Below are 24866 nucleotides of genomic sequence, written 5' to 3'. Positions count from 1 at the left end.
GGGCTGAGACTTCTGCAGCAGAGGGAGTCTCGGGGGCCAAGAACACAGACTCAGGAGCCAGATGGCCTGGGCTGAGCTCCGCCCATGTCAACTGCCCGATAAGCGGCCCTGGGCTTGTGCGTCTTGGTTTCTTCATTGGTAAAGTGGCATCATTGTGCCTGGTGTGCAGGGCCGTTGGGAGAATTCGGTGCACGGATGTTTGAGAGGCGCTTAGCACAGAGCATGATGTAAGTGTCCCTCTGACGCTCAGACTGGGGACAGGGTGGCTGCCTCTGGGTCTTGCCGAAGGAGCTGCCGGGTGGGCACAGGAAGGGGGAGGAATCCAGGCAGCCAGGACGGCCTGGGAAAGGGGTGCACGCTGGCTTCCTGGGCCCAGGCTGCTCTCACCCCATGGCCACAGAACAGCCTCCATGGGTTTCAGAAAAACAGAGGAGACTGGTCCACCCAGATGGGTGGCTTTATGAAGAAACGGCCTGGTGTTTCTTCACATGGGCGATGTCGGCCTTCAGGCCAGACAATTCTGTGTGGGGTATAGGATGCCCCAAGCAATGTGGGAGGTCTGGTGCCCTGGCCCCCAGGCCCTAAATACCAGTAACACCTCACAGCCACTCTGACCAGTGAGAACACCCCACACGCTTCCAAACGCTGCCTTGTGGATCCTGAGCAGCCGCCGGACTAGACCAGGGAGAAAGGCAGCACGGGATGGTGCTGGCCAGGCCGGGACCCACTCCCACGCTCAGAGAGTCATCTGCTGGCAGCATCCTCTGCTGTGGCAACAAAGGACAGTCTCACACACTCACTCACACTCACACTCACACACACACACACACACACGCACCCTGTGGTCTGGTCATCTCATGCTTCCTTGGGAAACTCTGGCCTCGGGTGGGATGGCCCATGGATCAAAACATGCCAGAGGCTAGACATTTAATTTCCCGGGAGCACAGCTGACCCCTCAGCCAGAGAGCAGGCTGGGCCGGGCAGCCTCAGGGACGCCTGGGCAGTGTGTCCAGAGAGATACATTTCAGCACCTGGAACCATCCAGGGAGCCTCCCGGAGCCCCGCCCTGCTCTGCTAGTGACTTTGGTCTTATAACCCATTTTCTCTCCCTCTCCCCTTCCTTTGTGGAAAAGGGGGATTTTGCCGCCCACTGAGTGCCCTCACCCCGCCCTGGGCCCTCAATGTAATCTCTCTTTCTATCCCTCCCGAAGTCAGCAAGCTCGCAGAGGCCAACCCTCTCATTTGCAGGCAAGGAAGCCGGTCCTACAGGGCGACTGGGCCAAAGTAAAGCAACAGAAGCCCAGGACCCAGGGCCTCAAAGCACTGAGTGCGGGCGGCCCCCCACGAGGCCCACTCGGTCTGCAGCAGCCAGGGGCGCGCCAGGCGGGCCCGGATGAAAAGAGGGTCTGTGTCTGCTGATGAGCCCTTTCTGAAACCAAGCTTCACCAGGCAGGCAGGGCTGGACAAACCTGTTCTGGGCGGACACGCCCAGACCCTCCTGCCCAGGTGCGCTCAGAGTCACGTCCAATGCCCTCCCGTGAGAGCCAGCGCGTGGGCCACTTCACGGGGTCCTCACCCTCGTGGCCCAGGGAGGGGGCTCCTGAGAAAGGATCCGGATTACAGATGCCTCAGGGACAGACCCTATCGGCCATTTCCCTGCACCTGCCACCCCACTCAGCACCCAGCCGGGCCCCCGGCGCAGCAGGCAGACAGCAAGCCTCCCTCCCCCTGGGGGTGCGGTTGAGATGGCACCGCAGCAGGGGGTCTTCCCACGCTGCGTGGTGGCCCCGGGGGGTCTGGAGGGCACAGGTCCCCTCCCAGCAAGGGCTCCCGGGGGGGGAAACTTAGGGCCCAGGGTGTGGGGGGCTCCCCTGGGCATGGGGCAGCTGCTTGCTCGGCAGTTTGCATCAGCGTGGTAACCACCGGCCTGAGTCACCAAAGGTGGGACCTTGGCCGGGGGGAGTGCCGGTCCTCGCACCCCCCCGGGCACCGCTCCCTCTCTGGCTAGGAGCAGGGGTCCCGCCCTGGGCCGGCCCTCCCCTCCTCCCCTGGCACGCGGCTTTGTGCGGAGCGTGGAGGACAGACGGAGCAGCCCCTCGGCTCGGAGGCCCTGCCGTGTGGGCCCGGAGGAGGCTCTGTGGGCACCCCGGCCAGGCCGTCCCTCAGGGCGGGGGGAGCTGCCCCCGACAGTCCGTCACCCGCACCCAGTGACCAGCAGTGCCCACCCGGGGGGACCCCGGCTTGCGAACTGGACAACACTGATGGAGGCCCGGCTCCCAGGCTCAGGGGAGGCACCACAGAAATCTGAAACTGAAATTCAATGCCGGGGGCTGGGCATCTTTTATCACCTGAATGTTTTTAATATGAAAAAGAAGAAAGTTTTGACGTTCATTCTGAGAGTAGAGGTTTCACCAGGGAGCTGGTAAATAACGGCACATCCCTTATAACCTTGTAGGGTCAGGACTGAACTCCCAGCGACCAGGGCAGGAGTAAGAACTGTCGTGGGTAATTCAGAAAAGTTTTCTGAAGTATCTGGACCGTGAAGCCCAAGTAGAAAAGCGCCTATGACGCTCCAGGCTGTAGCCTGTGGGTCTTTTACGGAGGTGCTGCTCTCTCTAGGGACAGAGGTCACAACTCTGGGGAAAGAAGCCACCTGACCTCCTGGGCTCCAGGCTCCAGGCTCCAAGTCTGCCTCTCAGGCCGGGGGCAAGGGTCAGGCCCACCGTGGCTCCTGCTGCTACTGGCGACGGGGCGGGAACGGGGGGCACAAAGTGCGTTTGTGTGCCCCAGCACCTTGCCGAGAGCTGGTCTCCGTGACGTGATGTCTGAAAAAACAACGGTGCCAGTTCCAGCACCCAGCTGCTCCAGCATCCAGCACCCAGTTCCAGCATCCAGCACCCAGCACCCAGCTCCCAGCACCCAGCACCCAGCTCCAGCACCCAGCTCTGCCTTCACATCCTGCTCCCTGTTTCATCACTAAACTGTGGGAGAAACTACTTCCTGAAACTCTGTTCTTGGACCTCTCCCCCTGCACACCTGAGACGTGGGCTTTTCTCAGCTCCTGACCCGCCAGGATGGGTTTGTGCGACAAGGACCTCAGGTTTCCTTCGTGGAAACCTCAGGCTTCACTTTGGGAAGTACCCACTGGCAGGTGTCTGCCTTTCAGAGACAGCTTTCAACAGTCCCAAGAGGCAAAGGATGCCTGCACCTCGGCCACCTCTCTCGGGCTCAGAAGTGTCCGAGGCCCGGTCCTCCTGCCCCCCAGGAGCCCTGTGTTCTGTGGTCCCTTGGGAACCCAGAGGCCGACCCTTTCTTCCCCGTGATGGTTCATCCTGGGGAGGTGAGGGCCCCTCCAAGGTTCCCACGTGAAAGAACTCCCGGAACCTCGAGGAAGTGCCCGCTTCCTGAGGCAGCGGACCTGAGGGTCAGGGAGCTCCCACTGGGCCAGGCACCCCACCTTGTGCAGGGAGACTGGGGGTGCCCCTGAACTGCCACCCGAGCCCTGAGCCAGGAGGCACTTGCCAGCCATAAGAGGAGGGCCAGACGCTGCAAGACGGCAACATCCTGAGGAGCAGATTCTTCCTTGGCCAAAAAAGAGCTCCTTGGAGACTCCTTGGTGAGAAACCCACTCCCACTGAGGAGACAGCCAAAAATTTCACAGGAAGGAAGGGACGATTGGCTGGGCCCTCCAGGGCTTGGTGACACAGCCCCGACTGGAAGACGAGTCTGTGTGCATGTGCATACACACACACTCCACGTGCACACACACACACTCCACGTGCGCAAACACACACACTCCACGTGCACACCTGCCTGTGTGGGACACACACCACTTGGCTGGGGGTGGACTCAGGCGGGTAGGTCTTTGGAAGTGCCTTGAGCTTATCCTAAGAACCCCATAGCAGGCCTGGTACTTCACAGTTTGTAAAGAGCCCTCCCATTCATCCTCTTGCTGCAACCTCACAGCCTCCGTCCTCCGCCTAGCCGAGGAGGTACCAGGACAGGCAGCAGCGTCTGTATTCTGAGAGCACCTCTTAAGCTCGGAGAACTTGAGGCTAAGATGGGGTAGACCCTGAACCAGGACCCAGGCCTCCGACCTTCCCGGTGTTCGTCCTCCAGCCACTTGGCCACCAGAGTCTGGTGACATGAGTGAAGTCTAAATGGCCCAGAGCTTCTGCAGGACAGGCTCCACCACCACCTCGGGCTACTCGCTGGCCCATCACCTAGAAACCCCTCCCCAGAGCCCCAGACACAAGAGATGCCTGCTCCTCCTCTTTGGCTGATGGTGGGAAACGTTTAAGAAGAGTGCGGCTGAACGGCTGTGTGACACGTGATAAGGCTCTACTGCCCACAGAGCCCGGCTGGAAGGCCCTCTGTCCCGAGAGACGCCTACGGGCGAAGCGGCCTGTGATCACAGCAGGGCTGGCCAGGGTGGGGGGGTCTCGAGAGGGAGGGCATGGAGGAGTGAGTGCGGGCCCCCATGCCCTGCACCCATGCTTGTTCCTGGTGCACACAAGCTGCCCTGAGAGATCAGGACATCACGTCAAGACTGCTGACTGAGGCCGAGCCCGGAGTCTCCTGCAGTGAGCCGAGTCTTCTGAGCTTCTTGGGGATCTAGAAGCTGAGCCACCTCCCTCCCAGCCTCGGGGGCAGTCAGAGGGAGGAGAAGGGCCTGTCCCGAGGCCCCCAGCTCCCTCCAGGCCTCTGCCCATGGCACCTCGCCCTTCCCCCAGCTCTGTGGGCCTCCCAGAGCTGCTCAGGGCTGCAGGGAGATCGGGAGAGCCTGGGGCCTCCTGCCGACCCTCCCCAGGAGCAATTGATCCTGCAGGGCTTGGTGCCCAGCAGGCCCTGGGTTAGTACAGAGGGCCACAGACCTTGGCCGGAATCCTCATCTTTAAATGTTCCATTCAAGGGATTTCCCTGGTGGTCCAGTGGGTAAGGCTCTGCGCTCCCAATGCAGGGGGCCCAGGTTCCATCCCTGGCTGGGGAACTAGATCCCACATGTATGCTGCACCTAAGAGTTTGCATGCCACAACTAAAAAAAAAAAAACCAAGAAACATGCCACAACGAAGATCCAGCATGCCACCACTAAGACCTGGCATGGCCTAAATAAATAAATATTAAAAAAAAGAAAAAGAAAAGAAAATATCTAAATGCTCCATTCAAAAAGGCCTTCAGCTGGGCACATGGCAGTCACCGGTGAGGGGAGGGGGCGCCACCTGGTCACCCTTCTCCTTGGCCCTCGGCTCTTCCTGACCCGCTGGACCAGCTGTGGGAAAATTACCCTGCATGATGAGCTTACGACCCAGAACCCCCCCAAGTGTGGTCCAGGCTCCATCGGCAGTCGTGAGGTGACTTTAGGGCATTTAAGGGCACAGCCAGTACGTAGCGCTGAGGCTCACAGAAAATTCCTTCTCTTTCACTTTGATTACCGTGAGGAGAAGGTCCAGGTTGGTGCCAGGATGTGTCTTTAACATCTGCCAACCTCCCTTTCTGAGCAGAAAGAAAAAAAGCCTTACCCATTTGGAATTAAACAATGATTTGTTTTCATTCTATTTATTATTATTGATTCTAAATTATGGTAAGCCTTCTTTTATGGCAAAGGATACTTTTGTTTTTCTCTCAAGTTACTGATACAAAGTTTCTTCTCAAAATGAATGCACTGAAATTTAAAAGGTAGTTCATTAAAAATGAGTAAATAATAGTTGGTGTGATGATTTTGTAAAACCTCTGACAGCAGCGATCAGATGAAACTCTGTTGCCTGCAGTGGCCAGGGTCCCTTCCTGTGACAGTGTGACCAGGATCACTGGGCAGGGGTACCAGAGGTCGGGTTCTAGTCCTGGTTCTTCCCTGAGTGGCTGTGCAGCCTTGGGCAGTCACCTCACCTCTCTGAGCTTCTCCGTTTCCCCAACTAGAGCCAGCCTTGTAAGGCTTCTGACTTTCAGTGTCATTTCAGCCCCGCTGGAGTCACACTCGCCCTTCTCCCCAGCTTAGCTCAGAGCTTCGGAACAAACCCAGGAGGCTGTCTTCACCCCACTCCGGGCCACGCCCTTGTGCATGCAGGTGTGTGCGCGGAGTGCCCCCTGCTAGAGCCCCCAAAGCTGCGCCCCTCCCCAGCTGTGTCTCCACCTTCTCCCCCAACCCCCGCCCCAATGGATTTTCATTTTCAGCTAAGTTTGCTCTCCTGCGGCTGGAAGTCCTTGGTAGCGGCATGCCAGGGTGGGGCCCTGGTTGGGGGGCGGCTGAGCCCCACCCTAGGGAGGGGTGAGGTCCTCATCCACCTATGGGAAAGGCTGCTGCATTTGTCAGCGGAGCCCGGTGACAAAAGGCAGCTGCAATCAAAACAGAGGCACTGGAGGACCTGCCCAGGGCTTTGTTTTGGCGGCCTCCTTCAGGGCCCCTCCTCCCTCCGGGCTCTGGAGCCCTTGCCGCTCGCCCGCCGGGCAGGAGACAAGGTCCTGACCCTTCCTCCTCCTCCTCGTGTCCCCCAACAGCCCACGCGGAGCTGACTGGGCTCTGGACCCACTTCTGCCCTCTACTGGTGAGGGACCTCCCGGGCAAGCCCCCGCACTTCTCTGTAGCCTGACTTCCCTGTTGATAAAATCGGAATAACAGGAACCAGTTCACCCGTCCAGATCTCACAAAGGTGGAAGGATCAGGTCGGGAAGTGGAAACAGGATTACCTTGTATACGTTCAAACCGCTCCATAATTCAAGGGATTCTGAGGATTGGACTTCCTCCCACCGACAGCCCCCCAAACATGAAGGTGGTGGTCCTGGCAAAGCCGGCACTTGCCTGCTAACCCAGCACCCCAGGGCTCCGTCCCCAAACCTCCAGGACCCTGGGGACCAGGGCTGGTGCTAGGGAAGAAGGCTGGGTGGTCACCTGGTCCCACCCGCCGATGACAGACCAGGAGACTGAGGCCCGGAGAGGGTTAAGGAGCTCATGCTGCAAACCCCTGCGTTTCATCACACCCTCTCTCACACTGGTGTCTCGTCTGTTAGTTGTTGTTGTTTCCTTTTAAATAAATTTCTTTCTTTATTTTTGGCTGCGTTGGGTCTTTGTTGCTGCGCGCAGGCTTTCTCTAGTTGCGGCGAGCAGGGGCTACGCTTCACTGCGGTGCACGTGCTTCTCATTGCTGTGGCTTCTCTTGTTGCGGAGCACGGGCTCTAGGCATGCGGGCTTCAGTACTTGCGCCTCGTAGGCTCAGTAGTTGCGGCTCGCGGGCTCTAGAGCGCAGGCTCAGCAGTTGCGGCGCACGGGCTTAGTTGCTCCATGGCATGTGGGATCTTTCTGGACCAGGGCTCGAACCCATGTCCCCTGCATTGGCAGGCGGATTCTTAACCACTGCGCCACCAGGGAAGTCCCCTGTTAGTTGTTTTTAACTAGAGTGTTAGGGCTTTAAAGTCTTGTTGGCTCAGACGATTAGTTCTTGTCAGGAGTTTAAAAAAAAAAAAAAAAGGCAAAACTAAAACTCACTAATTTTCTTCTGGAGCGAAATAAAGAAGTTTGCAATTGCCCTTGATTCTTCAAATCTTCCCTCTAAAGTTTCAGCGGCTCTACTGTGACATGTGTGTGAGAAGGAAGGTGAGAACAAAGGCAGATCACAGGGGAGCCTCCTTCTTGGGGAAAGACGCTGACCGGAAGTGACAGGTGGATTAAAGCCAAAGGAAGACGTAAAACCAGGCTCGGTCCTCCCTCAGAGGAGGGGGAACTCCTTCCCGAGCCCATCTGGGAGGGGCCCCTGCAGACTGTCCAGGGCTGGCAAAGCCCAATGCTCCCACCCACCAACCACACAGTGGTCACACTGAGTCCCCTGCACGGACACATCTCTCTGGACATTGCGACCAAGTGCCTGCCTCCCTTCCCCACAAGGGTCCACCAACTGGGACAGTGACAGGTGACTGTCTTCTCCTGGGCCTGGCCTCTGGAGCTGCCTTTGTCGGAGCGATGCCTGTGCCTTGTGAGCACTCACAAAGGACGGCCCGGGGGCTATGGTCCCAGCTCCCTGCCTGCAGCCCGTCCTGGGACTCCGCTTGCATTGATCTGTGGGCCGGGTCCTCTCCCTTCACAGGCGTGGTGCCGACTTCTCTCCCCCCAGGGAGGACACACAACACAGGACGCCAGAGCCGAGGAGCCAGTCTGACGGTGCACCTGGGGCCCGGCAGGGATGCAGGGCCAGCAGCGGTCGCTGGGCAGTGCTGGGGAGCCCCACGCCCAGGCCAGTGGCCTTCCCTCCACCTCACCCCTGGCCTCTAAAGAGTCCCTGTCCCCCCAGATCTGAGCCAGGAAGAGCAGCCTCTCCGAGAGGCTAGAGTCAGCCCTCGGTGAAAAGCAGCCCAGAAGGAGGCTCCGGCCCGGGGGCAGCAGGATCGTCCGGCACAGAAAGCAGGGCTACCCTATACACATGGTCACTCCAAGAGACACCCTGACGTGGGCGTATGAGTTTGAACAGAGGGGATGTCTCCAGCCTCAGTGATGCCCAGCCGGGCGCTGCTCCTACAGGGAGGGAGCCCGGGGGGGGGCGGGGGGCCGGCCCGCGGCCCCCACTCCCTCGCCTCCTCCTCTCTCGGACAAATTCTGTCCCTCGGCAGCAGCATCCTCGCTGGGTGAGAGCCTGGGGGCCGCGGGGCTGGGTGGGGGTGAGTCACTGCTGGCAGGGGGACGCCGGGCTGGCAGGCACGAGGATCACTCCCTCCTCGCGGGGCAGGATCTCGCGTCCCCTCCATCTTTCTCTCCCCAGACTTTCCAAACAGACCAGGCCCGGCAGGCACCGCCAGAGAACCCAGCTGAGAGAGGGGAGCAGGGCAGGAGGCGGGGCGGCCCGCCTCCCCTCTGTAAAGCTAAAGGCAATGAGGGACTCCCAGCTCTCCATCCTGCTGCAAGGGCTAATTACCTGCCGTTTCCCCGGGGCCTGGAGGTGCCCAGATGAAAGCGGGGAGGTCATGCGGAAGCCCTCACCCACCTGCAGGCCCCGGAGACCACCGTGAGCCCCAGGCTGTGGGTCCCGCCGCCGTCCAGAGGAAGCTCTCGAGCCGCACAGCACCCTGAAAAGTCGGGGCTGAAGGAGTCCTTGGCTAGGTCTAGTCTAACAGCCTTGCTCCGTGGATGAGAAAAGGTCTCAGGACGTGGAGACCCCCCAGGTCCTTCCCCCCCGCTTGCAGCAGCCAAGCTGAGCCCAGAATCCAGGCCTCCTACCCGATCGGGCGTGTCCTGTCTGCAGCCCCGACTGCCCTATGAGATAGGAATTCTCACCTATTTCAGAGATGGGCAAGCAGCTGAGGTTAAGAATTTGCTGAGGGTCATCCAACCAGCTTGAGGGCCCAGGGCTGGTCCCTCCACACCACCTGCCATGGGAGGGGTCTGTGTTTATTGGGACCTTTCTCTGCTTCAAGGGCTAGAGTCCTGCTGTTTTCTCTCCGGCAGCCCCTCGGCCTTGGGCCCTGCCGCCTGCAGACCCTGCACACACGTGGCTCACCAGAGCCTGGGTTCCCACGCCCCACGGAGCTGGGCACAGCCTCAGCCCTCTCATCTACAGAAGAGGGCCACCCAGGTGTCTCTGGGTCTGGGGTGGGCAGGACCAGTCCCCCTCAGGGAGAGGGTCCCCAGCACGTGGTCCAGGAGACCCTGTCGTGATGGGATCATCAAATACTGACACATCAGTTAAGCAAGTACAGCTGAGAAGAGGCTGGGAGGAAGATTTGCTAGCAAGTCCTGGATTTTTTTTTTAATAATTTTTTTTTTGGCCTCCCCGTGCGGCATGCAGGATCTCAGTTCCCCGACTAGGGATTGAACCCGTGCCCCCCGCAGTGGCAGCTCGGAATCCTAACCACTGGACCACAAGGAAATTCCCTTAACCCTGGATTAAAGTAGAGAAATGGGGTCAGTGACCAGGATGAAGGCAGAATTTCCTCTGGCCATTCTCCTGGGGAGTCTTGGCCTGCCCCCGCCCCGAGCGCTGGGCTGGTGTAACTGAGCACGGCGAAGGGATTCAGCACGATGCCCCCACGGGATACCCTGGCCCAGACCGCCTGGCAGCTGCTGCACGCATGGGATCGGCTCCCGGCAAGACGCTCTCGGCCCGTCCATAACCAAAGCACATTTCACTCCATGTGACGCCCAGAGGGACGTAAGCGCTCTAGATGTGCTTCTCGATTTGTAAATAGGAAAACCATTTGGGGCTGGAGGCGGTAGAAAAGGAGACCCTCCTCTTAATCCAGAACCTTCCCTGGAAGCTGAAATGTCCACCTGCCACAACTTCATCCAGGACAAACCCACGTGACAGAAGCCCATGTTCAGCTTTGGAACGGAAGGGCTGTGCCTTCAGTGCTCCCTGCCCCCTCCTCCCTCAACCTGCTGTCAGCCGACCCAGGGGACGTGGTCAAAGTGCCCCGTACAAGGACCTCAGGGGGGCCGTCAGCCTCCCTTTGCTCCCCTAAAGTAATCCTGCCTGGGTCCCCAACCTAGGAGAGGGGCACTTAGGGAGTCTTGTTTTTATTACAGGGAATGAGTGGAAATACACCCTGACCTGGGGAACGCCAGATCCAGCAAATAAAAAGGCAGGACACCCAGTTACATTTGAATATCAGGTAAACAACAAATAACATTGTAGGATCAGTATGTCGCAAATATTGCTTTTCTTTATGTTTTACTTGGTAGCCCACCCTGACCCCCACAGCTGAGTGGCTCCAGCTTGAGTCTAGGAAGGAAAAAGGGGCCCCTGCCCCACATCTCTTGTGTGAGGCTGACTCATCAAGGAAAGAGGAGGCTTGGCTGGGGGACGGAAGGGAGGAAGTGAAGGGATCTGGACTCATGCGTCTGTTCCAAGCCCCCAGAACATGCTATCGTGTTAAAATATTGAGACTGAAAAAAAAAAACAAAACGCCAGAAAACATCCCATAAAATGACCAACAAAAGAGCGCAAGTGTCTGGAGCGATGAAAGGAAACTCCATCAGGTTAGGAGTTAGGAGGCCAGGGGTCTCGTGTGCTCTCCCGTTAACCAGCCGTGTGACCCGTCCTTGCTGGGCCTGAGTGTCCTCAACTATGAAATGCCAACCTTGCTGGTCTCTAATAGTCCCCGAGTCTGGTTCTGAGAGCTGGGACAGGAGAGCTGAGTCTGCTCATCTGAGAAACGGGGCTGGACGTGCCCCACCCTTGGCCCCAGCGCCCCTGCTCCTCCCTGGGCCTCTGGGCTCCAGGGATGCTGACAAGCAGGTAAGGTCTCCGAGGACCAGGAGGCTGGAGCGGCCAAAAGAGAACAGAGAACGACTGGCCAACGACTTTCTCGGGACCGGTTCTTCTCTTCCTTAAGTCCCTTGATGCTTTTTGTGTGTCAGACTGACTTTGTTTCATTCTATTACAAGACCGTCTATATTCAATTTTCTTATCTTGTGATATAAGGGATCATAGACTATAGAGAGCATGATGAGATATATCTCATCTGCTTTTTTAAATTAGAAGACGATTGCTGAAATAGAATATAAGGTAAAATCATAAGGTAACACCACTGCTTTTTAGACATTTTTAGAACTTTCTTTGTGGAAGTGCCCACAGATCCTTTGCCTATTTAAATAAAATATACAGTCAGTGGTGACCAATCTTTGTTACTTGAAGTTGACTGGATATTTGAAACTGAAGACAAATCCGAGGAGTGAGGCTCTCAGAGGGCTTAATATCATTTCTGCTCAAACACAGGTCCTGACAACACGGAAATGGGGCTGGTTTTCTTAGATGGCCCCTAAAGTGGCAGTAACAACGATTATATTTTATAAAAACAAGTTTTTAGAGGCTCCAGACACACTTCCGGCAACGGCACTACAGCCGGAGTCCTCCGGCTCAGCGACCGACACCTGCGCTCGATGTGCCTGCGGTCCTCCCCGGGCAGGCGGAGGCTCCTCTGGGGAGGGTCCGCGTGTCCTGTTCCCGCCCCCTGCCCTCTGCGCTGGTTTCTTGGGAGCGGGGGCACTGAACTCCCCTGGCTCAGCTATGCCATCCCTGGGAAAATCCCATGGCACCTCTATTGCCTTGCCCCCTGCCCCCCTTCCCCTAAGTCCTGACTAGCGGTTCTGCCATCATGGCTGACGTGCTCGGCTCCAGCATCAATCCTCCCACCCATCCCCCTCCCTCCACCAAATCCCCGTGTCCCACAGCCCCTCCTGAGCTAAGCGAGCTGGGACGCGCCCAGGCAGCTCCTGACTGAGTCACTCTGAAATCCCGCCGGCAGAGAGAAGGAGCGAGGAGGGCTGGGCCTTGGGGTTCGGGAAAGGAAGGAATTCTCACCGGGCGTCAGAAAACAGCCACAGGGAGGGCGTAAGGGCAGCTGGGAGCTGGTGAGGATCGAGTTAATGGACCAGAAGCAGTGCTCAACCCAGCTGCACACAGGTTCTCCCAAGAAGGCCCTCAGAACGAGTTCCCTGCAGGCCCTGGTTACACATCTCCACATGTAATAACCCCTCACTGCCCATCTGATGACACGTCCCGGTTCATTTAACACGTCAACCCCTGAGTGGAGGTGAAGCACGCGCAGATGAGAACACCGATACCCAGAGAAATCAGAGCTTGATCTAAAGTCACAGAGCCAGAGAGCAGCAGTTCCCAGGGCGGGAACCCAAGCGCCAAGTTCTGAGTGGGCAACGCAACGTCGTAAAGACACATAACATCTGCGCAGTCAGCATGATTACTCATCTGACTGCTGGTCCCATCCTGGGACCTGCCCTCCTTGGGTCTCTCCTAATCCTTTTCACGGCATTACGAAGTCATCTTCTCAGATTCTGCCTGGTCATCAGTCTTTCTGTCAAAGCCCTTTACTCACATCTATGTCTGGTCTGCCAGCCTACTGGGCTCAGTCAACTGTATTTATCAGTTATCAGCACTGAGGGTATCAACTGACATCAAGAATCAGGAAAAAGGGAGGGAAATAAATTCACAGCAAACCTAGTTAGACCTGTACCATGCAAGAGAGACAAAAATCCTCCCAAATCAGCCCCAGTAAGAACGCGGGTAGGAAGGAATCAAGCGGATGGCAAAGAACACCTAACTCAGAAACCTCCCACCTCCCTCTTGCCCGGGCCCCCGACACCTGTGCACAATGTGGACTCAAAGCAAAAGCTGCTAAAACCTGAGGCCCAAGCAGACGGAGCCCAGAGTCCCATGGAGAAGCAGTCTTTATCCCCAGCTGCACAGGCCTGAAGGGCCTCACAGAAGAATTTCCAGAACAATACAGGCTAATGTTGAAATGAGCAAAACTAAAGGAAAGTCACAGAATTGGCAGACTGGGAGAAAACCTGGGTGTCACCTAGCCCAACACCCCAGATTGTGGAGTAGGAGAAAACTCCTGCGTGGGCTTGTATGGCTGAACCAGGGCACCTGCCTTGGGGCTTGGTGGAGAGTTAGGGCTAAAGAGATATTTGTTCAGTAATGGGTGGATGGGCATGGCGGGATGAGATCACACAGAAACACAGTGACAGGGCCAGGATTAAAGGATCTAGGATAATCTCTACTCATGCTAATTTTTTAAAAAAATTCTTAAGAATGATTATAATAAGGTTTTTTTCTTTTTCTTTTTTTTGCGGTACGCGGGCCTCTCACTGTTGCGGCCTCTCCCGTTGCGGAGCACAGGCTTCGTGCGCGCAGGCTCAGCGGCCATGGCTCACGGGCCCAGCCGCTCCGCGGCATGTGGGATCCTCCCGGACCGGGGCACGAACCCGTGTCTCCTACATCGGCAGGCGGACTCTCAACCACTGCTCCACCAGGGAAGCCCAATCAGGTTTTTTTTTTAATGCACATTATTTCGTTTAGTCCTGACAACAATCCCCAGAGGTAGATTTTGTTATATCCATTTTACATGTAGGGGAACTGAGACCCAGAGGTAGAAGAATCTCGCCCAAGGTCACATGCTCAGCAGTAACACAGCTAGAATCTGAACGTGGGTTTGTCCAACTTACAAACTCAAGCCACATTCCCCCGTGGGCACACATCCTTGGTCATCAGCACATACTGAGGAGAGGGTCCCTTCGGGATTTTTCTAGAGACATCTAATCTATACATGACTGGACCATAAGAATTCAAACTTCTTTCAAATCTATGATCAAATCAGATATATTGGGAAATGGACTTTTTTTAAATATGATGTTTTCTTTATGCTTTTTCTAAAATGTTCTCATCTGAGACATTCAGAAATATCCAGTCAGACAGGAGGCTGCTGTAAGAGCCACGTGTGAAATGATGGCCAAGCAGACGGACCCGGCCAGAGCTGGGGGGCCTCCCCTCGGGGACCCTTCCCACCCCGCATCACTGTCTCGGCAACCAGGACACGCCTTCTCCTCCACAAAGCCTGAACCCACGCCCTGCGGGAAGCAGCTCCTTACCGGATAGCCCCACGAGCCGTTCCCCGCCAGGAACTTCGCGTAGTAGCTGGTCCGGCCGGTGGTCCCGCAGCTGTTGTAATTGTCGGCCAGGCCATCGTACATGGAACCTTTAGGACAAAGGCAGCGGTTAGGCCATTCGCTCCCCACAGCCCTCCTGCCCACGGCGTCCCCTCTGCATCTGGTGCCCTGCGGCCCTCGGAGGAGACCAGGGCTGAGGCCTTGGAGGAGGAGGACGGGGAACCGGCCTTCTGCTCGTCTTCCCCCTCTCTCCACCCGCCCCTCCACAGCCAGATGGCTGCAGGGTCAGCTCCGAGGGCCTCGGCCGACCCCTTCCTGGGGGTCTACCCCCGTGGCCGGGGGTGGGCTGACACCCACAGGTCACGAGTTGGCCTGGAGGGCCTCAGACCCCCGTCGGCCCGGTCCAGGGAATCACAACTCCGAGTGCCACAAGGACGGCCTTCCCACTCATGGACGACAGCCCGGAGCTCCACATGCAGCTCCAGAGCCTCAGGGCCGCAGGGCAGCTCCAGAGGGTCCGGGGCCAACGCCACGCGGGACTCTGGTCCCCGAGCCCAGCTTTCCGCCCCCTCCTGCATCTCCCAGGTGCCCCAGCTGCTGCAGGGGGAGCGGCCACCAACCTCAAAGGCCCGGTGAGGATTAATTAACTGTTTTCCGAGTGCTTGGGGCCCACAGATGACAGGCTCCCGGGAGGACACAGTGTCATCACAATTATTAAGGGTAAAGTGGCTTTGGATTTCAGAAGGCAGCCTGGACGCTAGGCTCGTTCACCGGATGGCTGGGAACCCGAAAGGACAGCCCAGTTCTGCCTGCTGTCCTGCTGCCCTTGAAGCGTGGCTGACAGTGACCTGCCCGGGGCTTTGCTCACACCGTGTCCCGTGCCGAGGCTGCCTTCCTTCCTCGGCCACAGCCACTGAATCGCAACCGTCTGTAAACCCAAGTTAAAAACGTGCAACCGGGCCCCGCCCAAGAGGCTGTCCTGCTGTCCGTACCCCAGGTCACATCCTGCCTGGTGCCCCATTTCCTAGACTAGGAGCCATGGCCCCATGGCCTGGGCATCCGGAGCAAGGGTGGTCCTACATTCTTACTAAGCGATGGCCCCTGGGGAAAGTCGATCCAGGGAGAGGGGGTTGACCCCAGCATCAGGGGAAGGGTCCGGCCGGGATCCCACTTGGCTCAATTCACCCCTCCCCATCGGCTGTGCCCCCTCAGATTCCCAAGCCTTTGGGGGTGGGCGCTGCAGCATCTGAGCTGGGGGGAGAAGACAGAGCAGAGGGGCAGCTTTGGGTTGTGGCCGATGTCCCTGCCTGGTGCCACCTCCTGTGACCCCCAACAGCTCACAGGAGGGGCAGTGCCCCTGATTCTCCATGCCCCCCATCATGGAGGATCAACTGGCCACGGGGGCTGCCAGCTGTGGCAGAGACCCCCTGCCCTGGGCGCCTAGTGGTGTTGGAATTGGTCCTGGCTCTGGCATTTGGGCAAGGCACTTGCCTTCTCTGGGCCTCGGCTTCCTCTTCTATAGAAAGAGGGGTGTGGCCTCTCTGTACCTCAAGGTCGCGTGGTTGTGTGATTATAGTGACTTGTGCCTGACGCCATTCAGAGAAGCCTGACCTCTCTTCTCTAGAAACAGGGCTCAGCAAGGAGGAAGTCTGGGCATCAAAGGCTACATCACCACCTCCTTTGCTGCCCGGCTCAGGGTCCCCCAGAGGTGTCCCCACCCCAGAAAGCCCCAGGCCCAGGCCTGGCTCCAGAAGGGACGCCCCTGAGGCTCTGAATTACTCCAAGCTCCCTGCTGTATGCAGGGAGCTCGTGCCTCTTCCTTTCTCCAGAAGCTCTGGAAAAGCTGCCTTCGTCAGGAGGGTCTGGAGGCAACCTCATGGGCGTGGACCCCCAGAACTCGCTCTCACCGAGAAAAGGGGCCGCAGCCAGGAACCCCGGTGGCCGACAGCCAGCGTCCCGTCCTTCTCCCCTCCGTCCAGCCCACTCCTGACATCCCTTCCAGGGCAGGGCAGGGCAGGGTTCACTTGGGCAGGGATTTCTCACTCAAGGGCAAGCGTGGGTCAGCCAGCTGCTTTGGATGGAAAATCTGGGGTGGTGACAGACACAGAGTTCTGGGAGAGGCGTCCCCAGGAGGCTCCGTGGAGGGCAGGCTCCCACGGAGCCTCCGCCCTGCTCGGGAAGGAGTCTGTCAGCAGTGATGTCACTCGCCCTCTTGGTCATCAGGTGAAGCATGTCCTCCCCGACACCCTGCACCTGCCTGCCTCCCTCTCATTCTCCTCTGTGTGACAGGTGGGGAGTTCTCTGCTGTGGAGGCAGATGACCTCTGGAGTACCCTATCATCCCAAGGCCAGTCCCTGTGACCCAGGGGGGACTGTGGTGATGACAGGTGTGGGTTGTAACTCTCACTTCTGGTTGGGCCAAGGCCTCCAGGCCCTTCCAGGCAACTCCTGAAGGCATCTCCCCAAGATCACCTGCAACTGGGGGTCAAACTACCTGACTCCCACCGTGAGCTGCTTGGCTTGGCCTCCTTGTGAGAATGTGGCTGCCATCACACCAGCCAGCACTGCTTCTCTGGCAGGAGGCAGCTGCCCTTGGGCCGAGGCTTCGAGGGTGGGGAGTCCAGAGACCTTACACACTTGCAGTCACACCTTGCAGTGTGCCAGATACCCGAAGGGGTTCAGGCGGGAGGCACGTCATTTGTGAGACTGTTGCTCCCACAGCAGAAGCGAGCGCTCCCTCTCCTGACCCTGGGGGGTCTCTGGTTGGGAAGTACCACCCTCTGAAAGTCAAGTTCAGGAGGAAGAACATGGAGCTTCTCACTGAGAGTGATGGGACAGCTCTGACGGCCTGCACTTCTCCACTGTCCCCTTGACCTCTCTGGATGTCACTTCTAGGAAGCCTTTCCTGATGACCCCCACCTGGTCCCCGTGCCCCAGGCTGCTTGTCCTCTCAGTGCAGGGTACGGTGAGGTACGGTCCCCCTGCCCAGCTCTGGTGCCTTGAGGCTCAGTGTCCCCATAACCGCAGCAGGGGACTGGGGTCCTTGCCTCCACTCAACCAGGTCCCCCTCCCATCCAAAGAGGTCCCTCAAGGGTAGGTGAACCGGGGAGAGACTGGAGCCAGAACGCCCAAGGCTATATTCTCAGGGAGGATTCTTGGTCCAGGGGTGGGAAGGGAGGGGGGGTCCCAGCACCAGCTTGCCCCACAGTCACCCCACCTCCCGGGGAGCACTGCACCCGCTGTCGTCGCTGGAAGGGCCCATGGGCCTGTCCGTGTGGCCCAACTGTGTGTCTGCCTCGAGGCATCTGCCCTCCCTCAGAAGCCTGGGGTCAGAGAGCAAAGGTCTGCCTTCCCTGTGGACCAGCATCGCCAGCCGCTCCCTTCGCTGCAAGCCTCACTGAGGGTCACTGCTCCGGGTGACAAGCCATCTCAGAAAACCCATCCTGCCCACGGCAGCACCCCGGCGCCCCTTCCCTTCGGCCTTGCACGGCGGCCTGAATCTCCCTGTGTCACTGGGCAGCCCTTTGTCAGGACCCCCGGGATTCCTTCCCCCCTGGGACGGGTGAGCCTTCGCAGGGATGACTCATCCTTCCACCCCCAAGCTTTCCATGGGTCACACCCGCCACGCCTGAAACATTCCTGCTTTCCTTCTCAGCCAAGCCTCTCCCTGGAGCCCAAACCCTGCACAAAACCAGCTCCTCCTGGAGAAGACCCACCTCCCACCTCCCACCCCGGCGCCCCAACTCTCCCTCGGAGCCGTGTCAGCACTCGGTCTACCCGCTCGACACACTCTGTGCTGTACATTCTGTGTGTGTGTCTGCTGGGGGCCTTCTCCACCCACCCCGACCCAGGACCAGACTCCACCTGGAGAAGGCCCTCGGGACCCTGGCCAGCCTGGCCGAAGGGCTGTCCCAGGGGCAGAGGTTGCCCGAAACGCCTCTCCCCACACCCCCGTCCCTGCTAGCCACAGGCCCTCACAGAAAGGGGTGTCTGTGAACCTGCCTCTCACAAGGCTCCTGCCTCTTCTAGCTGCTTCTGCACTTACACCTGTTCCTTAGCACGAAAAGCTTCAGAAAGGAAGCGCACTGTCTCTCGGCCTCAGAAACGCCTTTACTTCACCCCCTAAATCCCTCCCATCCAGGGCGCCCAGCAGGGCGAGGCCCACAGCAAGAGGAGTTTAAGTTAGACAATAAGAAGACCTGTCGGAAGAGGGCACAGAGATGTCTGGGCCCCCGGACCGTCCCGCAGCCCAGCTCCTGCCTCTCGAACAACGCAGGGGATGTTCTGCCCTCCACCCAGGCTGGCGGGGCGCTCGTGGACACGCCGCCCTGGCCTGGACGGGAGGAGTTCAGCCCAACCTCACCTGACACGCGGGCACAGTCGCTGCCCTTTTCTGGGCACGTGTACAGAACAGAAACACCAAAGCACACCGGGGTGTGTTCAACCCCAGCTCTGCTGGAATCCTGCTTCTCCTCCTCATGGCCTGTGTGTGGCCACCACTAAGCCTAAGTGTTGGACCGAGGGCAGAAGCATGCTGGGGCCTGGGCTCAGTCCCCCGAGGGGGGTCCAGGGTAAAACATCGTCACCAGCAACTGCCACACTAGATGTCCATCCCTGTGTGTGTGTGTGTAGAGGTGTGTGCCTGTGATGGGGGTGGTCCCCACAGTGGGTCTCTGTGTGAGGGAGGGTGAGGACGAGAACAAGGATTCTTGAACTTTGCTGCATATCAGAATAGCCTGGGAGCCTTTAAAAGTCCACATGCCCACGCTGTCCCCATACTAACTGAACCAGAACCTCTGGGGGCCGGACCCAGGCGCTTGCATTCTTTAAAATTCCCAGACTATTCCGATGTGTAATCACGCTTAAGAACAGTGCTTTGGGGGATATTTTTTGGTGATTTGATGCTTCCTGGAAGGAAACCGTGAGGGCCCTGTCTTGAGGGGAGGAGCTTTTTTGCAGCTGCAGACAGTTTGGGGAAACGGTCTGCAGAAGCAGTGAGTTATACATCTACTTCCAGTGAAACATCTGGAGATGATCTCACCCCACCTCTTACGGTTGCACAGACCCAGAGAGGGGCAGCCACTTGCCCGAGATCACACACCAGCTGGCAACAGATCAGAGAGAACTCAAGCCTCCTGACACCAGATGGACTCCTGCCGCTGCACAGGCTGCGAGGCGGGCTGTGTGTGAATGTGTGTGTGTGTGAGGACACGTGTGTGTGTGAGGACACGTGTGTGTGTGTGAGGACACGTGTGTGTGTGCACAGTGGTGGGTATACGTGTGCATACGTGCGTGCCTGTGTGATGTGTGCCTACAAAGAACCTCACATGAGGCTACCTTCCATGGAAACCAGTCCTCCATTTAGTTTTGTTCAAACATCACATAACTTCTACGGGGTCATACCCTATTGCAGAAGTAGCTCCCAGGGTTTTAAACCTGGAACAAGTGGCTTATTGATATTTACAATTCCGTGTGTGGGGAGAGGAATTTCTTTTGTTTTGTTTATTTGTTTTCTAATCTCTGTCAATGAGCTTAGCAAAGGAGCAGGATGGGGGGGGGAACACCCCGGAATACTCGGCATTTTTGCATGTGTTGTAACAGGCCGGTGGAAATTCTGGCTAAGCCCTCAGCTCCCAGAGGAGGCATTGTGAAGACATTAGAGCTGGTCCGCTTGAAGTTTAGCTAAGATGCTTCCCTGCTGGGGCAGCCTGAGCACAGACACCGCGTACTTCCTCCCGTCTCAGCTTTGGTCCCGAGGAAATAAGCCCAGAAGAGACACCTGTGCCCAGCCTGCGGCCAGGGCAGGACACCTTCCAGGAGAGTAGAGACAGCAGAACCTCCCTGGGTGGAGGATCACGCCGAGACACAGCCCCCCACGAATCCAGGGAGCTGGCCAGCGGGGCCCTAAGACGGGGTCTTGGCTCCCCTGGGCACAAGCCTGCCCCCAGGAGGGCCCCGGGGAGCAGGACACCTGCCCAGCGCACCCCACCCCCACCTCTGACCATCACAGGTGGGAAATGGTGCTTCTGAGAAGAGTGGAGACAGAACCCTCGGGCCCAAGGCTGACGCTGGCTCACGGGGCAGTGGGCAGAGCGCATGGGTTAGGACTCCTTGGAGTGATGTGCAGACGGCGGCTGGTTCCACCGAGGTGTGTGTGTGTGTGTGTGTGTGTGTGTGTGTGTGTGTGTGTGTGTGTGTGTGTGTGTGTGTGTGTGGCAGCTGTGGCTTCAGACTTGGATCAGAGGAGATTTGGGTTCAGCTTTAGGAAGAGATTCCAAGCGGAGTATAAGGGGCATGAATATGGCAGTGTCTCCTCTCGGGCCAGATGACAGTGCACCAGTCCCTCACCCCACGGTCCACCCCGCAGGGGCTCCCCGCCCGCCGCAAGGAGGTCATGTTTCCCAGCCCCGATCTCCGGCTGGGCAGCCACGTCCCCGGGTTCCTCCCGCTTCCCACGTGGTCTTACACCCGCTGCCCACGGGGATCCTCGGGAAGCGTGGGCAGCAATGCTCAGGGGCCCCATTCAGGAAAAGATGGGTGGGCAGGTCCCGAGCAGCCTCCTCCTGCAGGGTCTCCAGGCCCCAGAGAACCCCTCCCTAACCGGGGACTGCCTGACAGGGTAGGCCATGTGTCTGGGCCCGGGTTTTGGGGAGGGCACGGCAGAGACGGGTGTTCATGCCAGGCTTCTCCCATGCGGTCCCACACGCAGCCCTCGGCGGCTCAAGGCCCCTCCCTGACAGGATGGAAAGCAGCCCTACGGGCCGGCTCCAAACAAAAGACACTCCTACTGCCAGGATCTTGGGTGGCTGATTCCTGACTGTACTCTGTGGGCTACAGAGAGAGGCAGCTCCTCTGCGGGCAGTGGGGCACACCTGGCCTTCTTCAGGGCGGGGGGCCAGGAGAATCAAAGACCCCAGAGAAACCTGCTCTTCTCTCTCAGGCAACTGAAAGAGAATTCGAGTCTGTCCAGGGGGCGAAGGGGATGGCCTGGGGCGTGGTCCTTTCACAGCCGCCAATCACCCCTCCAGACACATGGAGTGAAACCAACAGGACAAAGAGGGACCAAAGCGGGGAGAGGCAGTCACAGAGCAAACCGGGGGACGCTTGGGTGGCGCTGTCGAAGAGACAAAGCCAGATAAACCAGAAACACCAGCTGCAGGTGGCCTGACGGCGCCTCTCCCAGCTACAGTGCCGCTGGGGAAACTGGTCAGAGCCAAGGGTAGAGGGGACATGCTTACAGGGTCAGCTCTCAGAGAGGGACACACTAGCCATCAGAGTCCACCCCTGCCTGCTGCCCCCGGAGGACCTTGGGATGGAGAAGTGGAGAGAAGAGAGATGGATGTCACCCACAAAGAGAGAGGCCAGGGGCACAGTGCTCAGCCAGCGCCCCATCGGGGGGAATTAGAGGGGGTGTCTGGGGCACCGGGGCTGGTCTGAGACTTTTCTGGAGCTGTGAGCCTCAAGCTCAGGCGAGAGACGGAGCGGGAGTGGGATGGGGACAGGTGAGTCTTCAGCAAGGGAGAGAGGAGGTTGGGTTGAGCTGTGACTGGGCTGTGGCCAAAAGGAGGGGCACTTTGTTTCCCAAACCTACTTCCAAAAAAGGCTGGAAGCAGCTACCAAGGCACCAAACAAAAGGGAAGGGGGCAAGCGCTCTGGAGGCTGTGACCTTGAGTGGGGGTCTGGCAGGAGAGGAGTAGGGGCCCCAGGCCAGGGTAAGGGGCACAGCCGCACAGACCTTTGGGTTTGGGGTGCAGGGGAGTCCTCCGCCAGCCATTTTCTCCCCCTCAGCTCTACACAGGGGCCACTTGGGCGGGGGCACAGAGGTTGAAATCGTGAGCTGGTGTGTGTGTGTGTGTGTGTGTTTGTGTGCACGTGCGCGCATACACACACGTGTGTGGGAGAATCAGTGAGGATTCATCTCCTTTGTCCCCCCCTCTTTACTACCCCCATTCTCCCCGCTCTCTCATGAACACCTGACTTGATCAATATATCTCTTTTTTTCAATAAATAAATCTTGGATGACCTGTACTGGTTTGCAGTCTGCAGCGTCTTTATTAGCATTTAAATAAATAAATAGAAGGTGCCCTGATTTGTGTGTAATTCTCACTGGGAATGCTTTGTATGAAAGCGTTTGGTCTAAAAATCCTCCGCAAAGGGCCCTGTCAGGTATCATACCTTCCTCCTTGCGTTTCAGGGGTCCTACCCCTTTCTCCTGGCCGCCCCCAGGTGGGGGACCTTACCGTGGAGGGCAGAGGGCTGGCCAGGCCGGCACCTAGATGGACAGGTGCCCACCACGAGGGCCCAGCAAGCCGGGGGTCGGGGTCGAGGGATTCCCAACCTTGCCCACCGAATTCCCTACTTGCCCCTAAGGCACTTGTTTCTAGGCAAGCTGAGTGGGTCAGGGCGAATCCCGTGGGAAAGTGGGTTTCTCTCAGCCACGGGCAAGAGGGCATCCTGGACCCCTTCCCGGCCTCAGTCCCCAGGGTCCGCACTGGCCCGGGGCAACCTTGAAACCACACATGCCTCTTCCAGGTGCGAGGCTCCCGCTACCCACGCTGCGCAGTCACCCGGGCTTGTCCGCTCCCTGCGCCACCTTCCCGGCCCCCCGCCCCTCCTGGGCCTCCACTCGGGTCTCCGTGACTCCCTGCCCGCCCGGCAGCCACGCACCGCCCTCCTCCCGGACCCCCCCAGCCACTGGGATCCCGCAGCTAAGTCCGGGCAAGATGGGGCAGGGTGAGGGAGGCGCACGACCCCGGGTGACCGGGTAAGACAGGACGCGGAGACAGTTCCCCGGAGCAGGCCGGGGAACAGAAAGCCCTGGGCCCCGAGAACGGCCCTGATTGCGTCTCCCACCGCGCCCCCACCCCCCAACACCGTGAGCGCGCCGCGGAGCGGCTCGGGCCGCGGCTGCTCAGTGGACCCGGCGGCGGGAGGGAGCGCTGCTGGGGTCTGCGCGCGCCCCGCGCGCCCCACGCGCCCCGCCGCCCGGCCACGCGCGCATCCGGCCTTTACCTCGGTTGGAGTGGCTCAGGGTGGACGACTGGGAAGTCCTGGACTTCTGCCGCTTGACGGTCATCATCACCTGCTCCTGCACGCGCTGCTGGCCCGACGTACCGGTCTTTATCTTCTGGTCAGACGGCAGAGCCAGCGTCGAGTTGTCCTGGTCCTGGAAGCATTCGTAGGCCAGGGCGGTCTTGAGCGGCGAGTTGTTCATGGCGGCGCGGGGCGCGGGGCGCGGGCCCGGGGAGCGAGCGGCAAGGTGCGAGGTGCGGGGCTCGCGACGTGCGGGCGGCAGCGGCTGCGGGCTGTTCTCGTGCTCAGAGGCTCCCTGTGCCCACAGAGCGACAGCCACGCGCCAGACGGCTCCTGGCTGCTGCTCCCGACGCTTCCACCCGGCGCGTCCTGGTCCAGGCACTGGCGGGCCCGCCCTCCGCCGGACTGGATATACCGCCCCGCCCGGCGCCGCCCCCTCCCCGCCGCGCGGCCGCTCCAGCGGAGCCCGGGGCGCTGAGCTGCGGGCCGGGCGCTCTGGGGGCAGGGCTTCAAGGCCCGAGCCTGGACCGTGCTCTCTCTTCCTTTGTCCCCCTTCCCTCTCCCCGCGACCTGCCGAGGGGAGGCCTCCGCCGGGGAGCCGACCTCTGTCCCGGTCCTGCGCGCTCAGGGATAGAGTGCGTGCTCAGCTCGGGACTGAGGGAGACTTCTCTCTAGGAAATAGGAGTCTTTCTCGACTGGGACCCTGCACAGCCAGATGCCCGTCTGCCTCCGTGCAGAGGTCACTGCGGAGACCAGCCCTGGGGATGGGGGCTCCCAGGTTGACGGCAAGGAGCACAGCCCGGTCCAAAGGTTCTGCTCCAAGACAGCTTCCAACCTGCAGGGAGGGGCTGAGGACCTGAAGCCCACACCAGGATGAGACTTGAGATGCAGAACCACAAAGCAGTACCCGCCCCCCAGGGCATGGGCACGCCAGGGGAAACACCAGGTGAACAGTGGATGTCTCTGAAACTCCAGACTTAGCCCCTAAAATGGGTGCCTGGTACATCTTCGGGGCTCAATAAAAAATATGTTTTAATGGATGAATAAATGAAGACTAGCTAATTTAAGGTAAATTAAGTCTTATTTGAATCCTACCCAGATCCTTACTGAAAAACCGTAAGGTAGCCTACCCCTTAAAACTATCCGGCTGTGGACTTATTATCCTAGGACGTTGTGTGCATTCTCCCATACTCCCTGGGGCGTGTGTACTGATGCTTCATTCTTGTAGCATTGTCCTCAGGCAATGCCGCCCAGGTAGCCCGCGCCAGGGAATCTGGTGTGTAACAGGAACTGAATATTTTAAACCATGTTGATGGAAATCTTTCTAAGGGCAGCACACCCCTGCCTTTCCCCCTTTAGCAAAAGACCCTGAGCACATTTATGCACTTCTTGACAACTCAGGGTTCCCATGCTGGACATCCAGTGCTGAACTGACAGTGCAGTCCGG

General features: G+C 58.7%; 1 protein-coding gene across 1 annotated transcript in view; it reads right to left on the bottom strand.

Annotated features, from left to right (window-relative positions):
• PKP1 (plakophilin 1) overlaps positions 1 to 23785 on the bottom strand; it is a 42667-nt gene extending 18882 nt beyond the window's left edge. Inside the window, exons 1-2 of the mRNA XM_082613523.1 lie at positions 23399 to 23785; positions 14370 to 14476 (exon numbers count right to left, since the gene is read on the bottom strand). Coding sequence (XP_082469649.1) covers positions 14370 to 14476; positions 23399 to 23600 — 309 coding nt within the window. The 5' untranslated portion in view covers positions 23601 to 23785. The remainder of the gene's footprint in view (positions 1 to 14369; positions 14477 to 23398) is intronic.
• Positions 23786 to 24866: the final 1081 nt, after the last annotated feature.

This window comes from Mesoplodon mirus (assembly GCF_964341445.2).
Source record: "Mesoplodon mirus genome assembly, chromosome: 3".
Taxonomy (NCBI): domain Eukaryota; kingdom Metazoa; phylum Chordata; class Mammalia; order Artiodactyla; family Ziphiidae; genus Mesoplodon; species Mesoplodon mirus.
This window is presented reverse-complemented; position numbering and strand designations above follow the sequence as displayed.